The 13107-nt window shown below is 35.9% G+C and overlaps 1 gene segment (V, D, J or C); it reads right to left on the bottom strand.

The window, feature by feature from the left end:
* Positions 1-8138: 8138 nt before the first annotated feature.
* LOC113427203 (Ig heavy chain V region 6.96-like) lies at positions 8139-8504 on the bottom strand. The segment is given in 1 exon segment: positions 8139-8504. A coding segment is annotated over 1 exon segment (366 nt).
* Between the last annotated feature and the right edge of the window lie 4603 nt (positions 8505-13107).

The raw sequence follows: 13107 nt of genomic DNA, 5'->3' as shown, positions 1-13107 counted from the left end.
TGGGACAGCTCCGGAACGGAAGAGAGTGGAAAGAAAAAGTGTGTCAGTTTGGTGAGAACTTTTTTTTATCATTATTCTAAGACTTAAAGGGACACCCTAAGGAAAAGAAAAAATCTGTAAAAGTTTTGACAGAACGGAATAAGCGGCGGTTTTTAAACGGAAACCTCAAAATAAGGCTTGGTTTTTTATTTTTATTTTTTTTATTACTGGACTTCTATCGCGATTTAACATTTGCTAACTGGACTGGCTTCTTTCTTATTTACATCTATTTTTCTTCTCTTTTTGACTTTGCAATATTTTAGGTTAGAGGCTCCCTTTAGTTACTTTTCTTTTTTTATATACACTTTTGCTTTTTTTTTAACTTCTATTACGTTTTGCCTGGGAAAGGAAGGGGAAAGTGAGAGTGAAGAAACTTTGTAACACTGCCAACTTGAGGCTTGAAAATATCTTAGACGAAGCTGAGAAAGCTGAGAAAGAAAGATCAGAGACTCCCTTTCAAGGACATTGCAATGTGATAAGATAGAGGGAAGAGCACGGGAGAGTGTTATTGCAGGTGTTCTTCTGGATTTCTATCAACAATTGAAGCTTGGTTTTGAAGTTTGTGGAGAAGAGAGTTATAATAAGAGCCTTGGATGATTAAATGAAGTGCAGTGTGCTCTTTTTATTTTTTTTTAAGTTGTGCTACCCCTCCTTACCAGCTTTACTGTACTTCTTTTTCTTTTTTTTTTTTTTAAAAAAGTCTTTATTTTTGTAATATTTCTATTTTTGCCTTTTATTTTAAAGGGAAAGCCTCAAAAATTTTCTTTTTCTTTTTTCCCCCTTCTTCTCTGGGATTTTTTGCTTTTTCCATCCATACTTTTGGTTCATTTTTATGTTTTTATTTTTCTGTTTTTGAGACCTTTTAATTGGATTAAGGTGGTGAAGAACCTGAAGAATTTCTTTTTTTCTCTTTTTCTTCTTTTGTTTTCCTTTCCTTTTCACTTAATTATTGATTGGATTAAGGCTTAGAAGAACCTGAAGGAATTTTCTTTCCTTTTTTTTTTTTATTATTATTGGGCTTTTTTCCTTCTACCATTTTTATTTTTTATCTTGTATTATAATTGGCTACTTCATAATTGGATTAAGGTTCAGAAGAATCTGAAGATCTTCAATTGTTTAAAATGAGCAGGATATTTATAGCTTCTGGCCCCTCAACTTCTACTTCTGCCTCCCCATCTGGAGGACAATGTTCAATCCAGACAATGTTGAAGCAAGATAAAGAACAAGAAAAAGTGACCTTACAGATGATTATGCAAGGAATCCAAGACCTTAAAACAAAATCAGACACTATTGAAAAGAGAATAGAGAATATTGAACAAAGAACAGAGAAAACTGATGAAAAAGTGGAGAATATTCAACAAATGATGGTGAAGTATGATGAGAGATTCCAAAAAAATGAAGAAGATAAACAAATAGACAAAAAGATTGGAGACATTGATACTAGATTAACAGTGGTTGAACAAAATAAAAGTGGCATGCTGAAATGGGAGATGGACAGATCAGAATTTTATCTCAGATTTCAAAACATAGAGGAAGAAAAAGGACAAAATCTAGCTGAGATAATGATAGAAATATTGGCTGAAGCTTTGGAAATAACAGAAGAGAAGATGATGGATGGAGTAGATGAAGTATATCGAGTTTTTACAAGATACGCATTGAGAAATAACCTACCAAGAGAAGTTCATATCAGATTTACAAAAAAAGCTATTAAAGCACAAATATTGCAAGTGGCAAGAGAGAAAACGCTGAAATATAAGGGCAAGGAGATTGTGGTTTTAAAACAAATACCCAGAAAAGTGAGAGAGATAAGAAGAGAATACCGATTTTTAACTAAAATGTTACTGAAAAAAGAGGTGAACTACTGATGGCTCTTTCCAGAAGGATTAATGTTTACATGGCAAGAACAGAGACATAGAATTGATTCAATTGAGAAAGCAGAATTATTCTACGCAGAATTCTTTGGAAAGAGAGATGATGAAGCAGAAAAAGAGGTCTCATTAATTGAATTTCAAGAGGACCAAATGGAGACTGAAAAAGAAGAAGGTGCAGTAGGTGGACAGGTGGAAACTAAAGAACAATGTGAACCAAGATCCACGAGAGCTACTAAACCTAACTACAAAGTATAATCATGGAAGAGAAAAAACTGATTACAATGAATATAAATGGACTTAATTTGGCTGTTAAAAGAAGGAAAAATTTTCATAATTTAGAGAAATTAAAATTTGATATAATTTGTCTACAAGAAGTACACATTAAAAAACAATATGAACAATTGTTGGTCCAGTCAAAATTAGGGAAAATATTTACATCTTTGACTCAATGTAAGAAAAGAGGAGTGGTTTTATATATTAAAGAGACCATCTCAGCAAAATTGATTCATGCTGATGAAGATGGAAGAGTATTAATGGTGGAAATAATGGATAATAATACGAAAACACTCCTGATTGCAATTTATGCTCCGAATGATAAACAAGAAGAATTCTATAAAAAATTACATATGAAAATAATTGAACTGGACTATGTTAATATAGTTATGATGGGAGATTTCAATGGAATTGTAGACAACAAATTGGATTATACAGCAACAATAACAAAAAAAAATAGAAAGACGCTTCCTAAATCCTTTTTTAAAATGACAGATGAAATAAACTTAAAAGATATATGGAGAGAAAGAAATGCTAAAACCAAACAATATACTTTTTACTCAAATAGACATTTATCATGGTCTAGAATAGATATGATTTGGATTTCAACAGAACTAATATCTAATATTCAAGAAATAAATATTGAAATAAGTACTTGGGCAGACCACAATCCATTGACAATCAAATGGAAAGGACAAAAAAGAAGATCGAGATGGATGTTAAATAATACTATTTTAAAGGAAAAAACTTCACACAGCAGATGGAGAAAGAATTGGCCTTTTTCTTTAGAGAAAATAAAAAAGAAGATACTTCAATTCAGAATGTTTGGGACGCAATGAAGGCATATGCCAGAGGCTTGATAATAGACTATACAAGGAAAAGGAACATCAGGAAAAGGCAAGCCACTAAAGTTTTAGAAGATGAGCATAAAAGACTTGAAAAAGAACTACAGAAAATGCCACAGAAAAAAGACATTAAACTAAAATTGGACATAATTAAACATAAAATGGGTCAAATAGAGAAAGAAGAATTAGCACAGAAAATTAGAAGTGCTAAACAGAACTACTTTGAAGATGCAAACAAACCAGGTAAATGGTTAGCATACAAATTGAGAAAGGAGAAAGAATCAAGGAAAATATTGCAGTTAATAGATGATCAAGGTCAAGTTTGCTATGGCAATAAAGAGAAAAAGGAAATTATTCGAGACTTCTATGGGCAACTATATAAGCAAGAGAATATTGATGAGGAAAGAGTCAAACAGTACTTACAGAATGCTAATCTATCTAAGATACCTAAAGAGACTGAAAAAATGTTAGAAAGCAATATAACAATGATGGAATTAACTGAAGCACTTAAGAAGCAAAACAATGGAAAGGCACCAGGTCCAGATGGACTTCCGGCAGAAGTTTATAAAACATTACAAGAATTGCTGTGCCTTCCACTGCTAGAAGTCATGAATGAAGTTATGTCAAAGAAGAAGATACCTAAAACATGGTCAGAAGCCTATATTACACTTATTCCAAAAGAAGAGGCTGATCCACTGCAAATTAAGAATTATAGACCTATTTCTTTACTAAATGCAGATTATAAAATTTTCACTTCAATATTGGCAGAAAGATTTAAAAAAATACTTAAATAACTTTATTCATCCTGATCAAAATGGATTTCTGCCAAAGAGACAAATCAAAGATAATATGAGAGTAATTTTGGACACTTTGGAATATTATGAGGCACACCCCGAAAAGCAAATGCCTTTGATATTTTTAGATGCACAAAAGGCATTTGATAATGTGAATTGGAGATTCATGTTATTATCATTGTAACAGATGGGTTTTGCCAGAAAATTCATTCAAGCAATAGAAGCCATATACCATAAGCAAACGGCAAAGGTAATGATAGAGGGAGAATTGACAGATTCCATCAATATAAGAAAAGGTACAAGACAAGGATGCCCACTATCACCTTTGCTATTTGTATTAACTTTGGAAGTGTTGAATAGAAATATTAGAGATGATAAGAGTATAAAAGGAATGAAAATTTAAAAAGAAGAATTTAAATTGCAAGCCTTTGCGGACGATTTGGCTTTCATTTTAGAAGATCCTTTAGAAACAGCACCAAAATTATTGGAAAAAATAGAGGCATATGGTAAGGTGGCTGGTTTGAAAATAAATAAAGATAAAACAAAGATCTTGACAAAGAATATACTACTAAGACAAAAAGAAGAACTGGCAGACCTATTGAAAATTCAAGTCACGAACAAGGTCAAGTATTTGGGGATACATTTGACAGCAAGATGTAGTACATTAAAAGAGAACAATTACATTAAACTTAAACAACAGATAGCGTTAGATTTGATGAAATGGGAAAATCTACAATTGTCACTAATAGGGAGAATCTCAACAATCAAGATGAATATCTTACCCAGAATTTTATACCTGTTTCAAACAATACCAATTAGGCTTGGAAAGGACTATTTTGAAGATTTAAATAAAATTGTCTTGAAATATATATGGCAAGGTAAGAAAGTGAGAATAAAGTTAAAACTTTTGCAAGACGCTAGAATTAGAGGAGGTTTGCCTAATTAGTTTGGTTTGCCTAATTAGGAGTTGTACTACCAAGCTACAAATTTGATGTGGGTTAAGGAATGGATAACATTAAGAAATACTAGATTGTTGGCATTAGAAGGACATGATTTGCTGTTGGGGTGGCATGCTTTTTTATGGTATAAGGGAACCAAAACACAGGGCTATTTTAGAAGACATCATATACGGGAGTCTTTGTGGTTAAACTGGGAGAAGATTAAAAGACAATGCTATTTGAAAATTCCAGTCTGGTTTTCGACTATTGAAGCATTTTCCTATCCTATAATATATAAGAAGGAACAAACAGTTAGATATGGGGAAATATTGGATGAAAAGGGTGAACTTAAATCGATGCAAAATTTAGAGGAACAAGGTATAAAGATGAATTGGTTTTCATATGTGCAAATACATTCAAGGTATGATGAAGATCTCAAAACAGAAGGATTTTATGACAAATTGACTGACTTAGATAAGATTTTGACAGGTACTGATGAAAAGGTGATTAAAAAATTGTATGGTTATTTATTGGAAATTAAACTAGAACAAGTTAAAGAAATTCTCAAAGGACCATTATTATTTTTTCCTTCAAGTAACTATTTTAAATCTTCAGTAAGCAACTGAAGAAGCAGGCAAGTTCACAGCTGAAACCACAAATGTTATTTCAGTCATAGTCAAAAATATGACCTGTGTTTTATGCCTTCTTGTGACATCCATTTGCAGACATGGAATGCAGTTGGATTTGTCTCTAGACGTGGTGAAGAAACAGGGGTGGGATTCAATTTTTTTAACAACTGGTTCTGTGGGCGTGGCTTGGTGGTCATGTGACTGGGTGGACATGGCTTGGTGATCATGTTATTGGCTGGGTGTGGCCAACTCAATATCACTCACATCGAGGCATGCATCTCCTCGCCTGGCCTCTCATGACTGTGGGGATGCTGCAACAGTCATAAGTGTGAAAAATGTTCATAAGTCACTTTTTTCAGTGCCATTGTAACTTTGAATGGTCACTCCACACAAACAAAGTACCAGCAAAGGAGGGGAAAAATCTCCAGAGAAGTTCCTGAGACAGGAAGTCTAGTACTGCCAAGAATGTAATAAGGGTTAACGGGGAGGCAGTTTCTGTAAGCAACACCAGAATGTTTCCTTTCTGCCTTCCTTACAGGATTAGGCCAATAATTTCTTCTAACAACTGGTTCTCTGAACTGCTTAGAATGTTAAAAACCGGTTCAAGCAAATAGGTGTAAACTGGGGGAATCCCACTCCTGTGAACAACCCATTCATGGATTCAGCACAGACTTATTTACTGGCATCATATAATTTGATCACCTGCTCCTAAATTCAAAGACTCAAATATAACTTTCTGTGACTGAAGCTTTAGTGCAATTGTGGCTAAGCAATATCCTGGTAGAATGAGAAACAGGAATAAAGCCAAAACCAATATAGGTTGGACTACATTTAAGAAGGAGAGACAGAGGGAATACTTCTTTGGTTTGCAGAAAGAACTTCCCAATTTTTCAAGGAAAAACTGAGGAAAATAACATTCAGTGTGGTATTACAGAGAGGACTGCCCTCTAGTGATAAGTAGATGGAGTATTGATAGCAAATTCAATTTCACTTCCAGACACATGAGACTGGGGATTGAGCCTTGATTGAACTCAATTACTGGCGTAACTCGGGGACCACTGGTACATATCATATGATTCTGGCTTTAATACTATAACTGCCTAAAGTCAAAGATGCAACACCAATAACTTTTTATTTTGTTCATCAACCAGCATACATGAAAAAAGTAAATGGGATATAAGGGATTTTTTATTTGTTTGCTGTACACATTGAAGCTTGACATTGAAGAAGTTTCGAGAACTCTTGGGAATTAAATTCTCTAAGGGCCATTTTTTTCTTCTTCAAGGAACTATTTTAATTCCCCAGTAAGAAACTGAAAAAACGTCAAGTTCACAGCTGAAACCACAGATTTTATTTCAGTCAAGGTCAAAAATAGTAGGTGTTTTGCACCACCTTCTGATTTCCCTTTGCAAATACAGAAGGCAGTTTGATTTGTCTCTGAAGATGGTAAAGAACCTTTTCATGGATTCTGTATAGCCCCTTCCCTAGAGCCTGTCGTAGCTGAGTCACAACTCGTTCTTTCTAGCTCTGTGAACCATTTACTTGTGAGTGTAAACACAGAGGTACTCTTCATCTTCAATTCAAAAAGGGAATATCTCTTTGGGCTCTATTTTCCCTAATTTGTATATTTTTATTTAAAATATTCCATTGAATATTGGATCCATGAAATATTCTTCCACTACGATGCAGATCCCTCACCTAATCCTCAGTTCAAAGATTCAAATTTATCTTTCTGAGACTGAATCCTCTTGGAGATCTGCTCTGAGGGAGGGAAGATTCTTGCCTGCCTTCAGATTCACTTCCTCTCACTGTGTCTCTCCCACAGTAATAGACTGCTGTGTCCTCTGGTTTAAAGCTGTTCATTTGCAGGTAAAACTGGCTTTTGGCATTGTCCCTGGAGATGGTGAATCACCCCTTCACTTTGTCTGAGTAGTAACTAGAGGTTGAAGCAACCCATTCCAGTCCTTTCCCTGGGGCCTGTCTCACCCAGCCCATGTTGTAGCCACCAAAGGTGTATCCAGAACCTTGGCAGGAGAGTTGGAGGGACCCTCCAGGTCTTCTCACATCCCCTCCAGATTCCTGCAACTGGACCTCAGATTGGTCACCTAAAATGAAATTTGTTTTAGCAAACACTCCTTTAAAATGGAAAAGGCTTAATACAGAGGATAGAATAACCTCTGAGGACAGCTAGTACGGACACCACATTTAGTCACAGGATCATTGCTGCTCCCTCTAATGAATGGAGTGGAACTGATTGTTGAGATGTTTGGAAAGTTCACAAACTTTGTGTCTTTGGGTGTAGCCTGAAAAGGGGAACCATGCAGCTCCTTTAAAGGCGAAATTGTGCCCTGATTTACATATTGATTGGGATAAATGTGCCTCTCAGTGCATTCACTTAGATATATTTTTTTGGACAGACCTTACATGTGTGACTCTCAAATAATGCTCCATTCCTAAGAAAAATGTTGCCAGACATGCTTTGTTCTTGTTTTCCTATGAGTAAACAGTAAACAGTTTTTCATTTGTTTCAGCAAACAAAAACTGATCAGAAAATTATCAGTATAACTCAACTACTTCAATATTTGTGAACTCTCCAGATCACTAGCAGAGAAAATGAAAGAGATTCTGCTCTATTTTGCTGCATGGAGATGTAACTTCCCCTGTTTAATTGAGGCTATGAAAGCTGACTCAACTTGGACACCAGCCATGAGCTATAAGGGATTTTGTCAGGCTGCACCATAGCTTCCTCTCACTGTGACTCTCTAGCACAGTAATACACAGCGGTGACCTCTGGTTTCAGGCTGTTCATTTGGAGATAAAGCATGCTGGAGGCATCTCGGTGGGAGATGGTGAAACGGCCTTTCACAGAGTTAGCATAGTATTGGTTGCTCCCATCATCATTTATCCAGGCAACCCATTCCAGTCCTTTTCCTGGAGCCTGTCTCACCCAGCACATCTCATAGCTGCTGAAGGTGAAGCCTGAAGCTTGGCAGGAGAGGTGGAGAGACTCCCCAGGCCTTCTCACATCCCCTCCAGATTCCACCAGCTGGACCTCCATTTGCACATCTGGAAATATTGATATGTACATTTTAGTATTCAGCATGGTGAAGTCCATTCACCTCAAACATATATTCTTATAGTATCCATCTCTGTATGGAAAAACTATTACCTTTGATGACTGCTAAAATGGAGACTAGTTGGAGCAGATATATCATTTTTCTTTCTCAGTGGAGAAGTTCCAGGCAGACTGGCTTTTGCTCTCCAACCACAGATTGAGGAGGATGGGAGATGATGTCATATATAGAGGAAGGTCAACTCCCTATTTACATACACTTCAGGATAAAAGGAAGCCAGGGTTGGCTTATAACACCACCAAAAGCTTTTGAAAATTCTGAAAGGGTATATAAAGGTTGTGCTCACCATATACTGTAGAATAGAATAGAATCACAGAGTTGGAAGGGACCGTGGAGATCTTCTAGTCCAACCCCCTGCTTAGGCAGGAAAGCCAACACCACTTCAGACAAATGGTTATCCAATCTCTTCTTAAAAGCTTCCAGTGTTGGAGCATTTGCAACTTCTGGAGGCAAGTTGTTCCACTTATTAATTGTTCAAGAAGTTTATCTATTAATGTAATTTAATGTCAGGTTCCCTCCCCCCATTTTTTTAAAGACCAGTGTGTCCTATTTCTTTAAATGGTTCAATGGACTTTGGAAATTTCCATTTAATTTGATTTACTGTTCATTGCCTCATAAGAACACCGCTTTTTAATGTTTTCTAATCCCCATGTATTAGAATGTATTTCACACTCTATCATGTATACACAATGTTTTTATAATAATGTCCTTTATTTTATTGAAAAAGCACAAAAATTTGGTATTGTTGTTTTATATCAGACCCAGCGATCAACATGGGTACTATATAAAAAATGGTACACAAAGGACTTCAACAACTTCCATTAGTGGATTAAGCTAAAATACAATGAATTATGAAATAAAAAATCAATACTTTGAAATACTACCTCCATATCCTATTTATTTCTACAGGTTTATTCTGCTGTATCTGACTGAATTAAGATGTGAAATGAATGCAAATAACTTTATTAAGTTGAAATTTATTTTCTGTTCCAGTTTCGTTATTAAATTTCCAGGGGATATTTGAAAAGGGGGGAAGAAGTGGAAAGTCATTTGAACAAATGAGGGATATCTACTATGGATGCAAAATATAAATCACTCTCAGTAGAAGAGGCTGAAGGCAGGAAAAGAAGTAATGGATGAATATTGATCAAGGAGAGATCCAACCTCGAACTAAGGAGAAATTTCCTGACAGAACAATTAATCAATGGAAAGACTTGCTTGCCGAAGTTGTGGATGCTCCAACTGTGTCGCCCAATTCATTACACAGCTGCTAAAAGTGAACCCATAAGCTTGGCAGGAGAGACGGAGAGACTTTCCAGGTCTTCTCACATCCCCTCCAGACTCTGCCAACTGGGCCTCAGAATGGACACCTAAAATGAATACAAAAATGTATACAAAAATTAAAATAGAAAAAGCTGAATACCAAGGAAAGAATTACCTCTGAGCACACCTAGTAAGGACACCATGATTAACCACAGGATCATTTCTAATGAATGGAAGGGAACTGATAGTATATAATTTTGGAAAGTGCACCAACTATTTATTTATTTATTTATTTATTTATTTATTTATTTATTTATTTATTTATTTATTTATTTATTTATTTATTTATTTATTTATTTGTCAATTGCTTATAAGATACAGGTATAAGAATAAACATAGTTTTGAATACATGAGATAGATACTTATAAGAAAAATAAAAAGAAACAAAAGGACGGGGATGGTAGGCATGATTGGTGCGCTTATGCATGCCCCCTACAGGCCTCTTAGGAAAGGGGTGAGGTCAATAGTAGACAGTCTAAGGTTAAAGTTTTTGGGGTTTCTGGAAGAAACCACAGAGTCAGGTAGAGTATTCCAAACATTGACCACTCTGTTGCTGAAGTCGTATTTCCTGCAATCAAGTTTGGTGTGGTTAACCTTGAGTTTGTATCTATTGTGTGCTCTTGTATTGTTATGATTGAAGCTGAAGTATTCATTTTCTGGTAGGACATTGCAATGTATTATTTTATATACTATATTTAGGTCGGACTGAAGGCGACGTAGTTGTAGGTTTTCTATGCCTAGAGTTTCAATTCTGGTGGCATAAGGTATTCTGCAATGAGTAGAGGAGCAGAGAATTCTTCCTGTGAAATATTTCTGGACTTTTTCAATTGTGTTAATATCAGATACATGATATGGGTTTCAGACTGATGAGCTGTATTCAAGTATAGGTCTAGTAAATGTTTTGTATGCTCTAGTTAGTAGTGTGATATTACCACAGAAGAAGCTACGTAGGATTAGATTAACAACTCTTAATGCCTTTTTGGCTATGTAGTTACAGTGGGCTCTAGCACTTAGATCATTAGAGATGATTACTCCAAGGTCCTTGACAGAGTTTGGATCCTCAAAAAGGTCTTGACTATTTAGCTTGTATTTTATTTTCTGATTTTTTTTGCTGATTTTTTGGTGATGTGTGTAGCTTTTAAAGGGGAAATTGTGCCCTGATTTACCTATTGATTGGAATAAAAGAACCTCTCAGTGCATTCAATTTTTGGGAGAGACTTAACATGTGTGACTTTCACATAAGTAGAAAGTAAAAAAAAAAAAAACACAAGCCTTCACTGTAAATAGAAGAAGTCTGAGCCTAGATATAAATGTAATACTAAAGATGTTTTATTGATGTACTGCAGTTTGAAGGCTCACAATTAAGTTCTTGAAACAAGTTTCATGACTTTCTCTTCCCATGATGCCTTAAAAGACTTTCAGAGAGATAGAATTGTGACAGGGTTTGATTATAGGGATGTCCAAGTGTTTTATTAATTGCTTTTCTCTCTCTCAATACCTTGGAAGGAACAAGTTAAAAATCACATCATGGCTTAGTGGTTTCCTGGTTGAACAAGAATAGTGACTGCATCCTGAAAGTCAATTCAGTTGGAGCCACATTGAGAAAAGGAGCATTGGAGTGAATTCTTTTTTGATTTGCAGAGAAAACTGTGCAAGCAGGGACTGGGGAAATTATGTTTAGTGGCGTTTTGCAGACAACTTTGCCCTCTAATGTAAAACAGGTGGAGGAGCAATAACAGGATTAATTTTTGCTTGTATTCTAATGAGTCAGGGAGAGATGATTGAGTTACAGGTGATTTGCACAAGTTTCCTTAAAAAAAAGATGATTATATAGGCAAAGCTTGAAAGATGCATTTGCATGAACTGGGTATGAACCAGTCAACTGCTGAATCAGCAATTCTATATCAAGCAGCTTATTTCAAATCTCTCCCCTATAATCTGCCAGATGTATACCCCAAATATCTATAGAGATTCCCAGTCTTTCAGGTCATAGTTGTCCCAAAGGTACTTTTTCAAGAGGCAACTGGACCTTCTTGTTTTTCTTTGAAGACATTTTGCTTCTCATCCAAGAAATTTCTTTGGCTCTGACTGGATAGTGAGGAATGGAAGGATTGATCCTCCTTACAGATAGTTGGTCATTTGCATTCTTTTAGTGAATAATAGAGGCCACCTGGACATTTATCTGTGTCCTCAGAGTTACCTGCATGGTGCAATTGGGTGTGGATCCTTGTTGAAACAGGACTGTGTTGCAGACTGGAGATATATGATATTGTACCCTGACAACGCCCCCACCACCACCACCCCGGTTGAGAGAGGGCTGTTCAAATGTGGTTTCTTTTTTTCCCAAAAGACAACTTTATTGTGGGAGTTTTCTTTGGGTGTGGGTGGGAACATTTTGATTCTCATCCAAGAAAGCTCAGGTGCTTTTTGGAAAAAAAACAACTGCCTTTGGGACAGCCCTGGCTTTTATGAATTAACATGAACATACCTAGAATGTTGGAAGGAACTGGGTATGCTTAGTGAAAGAAGGACTAGGGGTGATATGATAGCAGTGTCCCAATATTAGAGGGCTGCCACAAAGAAGAGGGAGTCAACCTATTTTCCAAAGCATCAGAAGGCAAGGCAAGATGTGTGGATGGAAATTAATCAAGAAGTGAACCAACCAATGAGAAATTTATTGACAGTGAGTTGTGGGTGAACCATTACTGAATATTTTAAAAAGAGATTTGACAGCCATTGGTCCAGAATAGTATAGGCTCTCTTGCTTGTGTCTGGGGTTGGATTAGAAGGCCTCCAAGGAACCTTCCATCACTGCTATTCTTTGATTGGTATGACTGAGAATCTCCAAAGATATTCTGCTAGAACTATGCTTTTCAAAATTTTAATCCAGATGTTAAAAAATAAAGTGCACAAACAAATGCATCGATAAAAGGAAAAAGACCCCTTAAAACTTCTGCATAAGAGTCAAAGTGTAGATAGAGTACATCTGAATGAACCCTTGATTAGGCAAATATTCTTGTGGTCGGCTTATTTTAACCAATATTGCTCAACAATTTCATGAGTGAAAAACCGCATAAGAGATTTTGTGTTTGGTTCAAGAATGCAGTCCTTTACTCAAAATACAGCCTAAGTAACAGCAATATATATCTGAGTGGACCTCAAAAGGAAATAGGCAGAGATGGTATTCAGCAGGCTCTAAAAGTTCTGGAAAATTGGTAGCAGAAATTTTGGGTAGTTCGGAGAATTGGCAAATACCACCTC

Source organism: Notechis scutatus, chromosome Z (assembly GCF_049901735.1).
Source record: "Notechis scutatus isolate UNSWTSFEM ecotype Mainland chromosome Z, rNotScu1.2, whole genome shotgun sequence".
In the NCBI taxonomy this organism is placed as follows: domain Eukaryota; kingdom Metazoa; phylum Chordata; class Lepidosauria; order Squamata; family Elapidae; genus Notechis; species Notechis scutatus.
The sequence above is the reverse complement of the archived record's forward strand: the minus strand, read 5'-3'. Positions and strand labels throughout refer to the sequence as shown.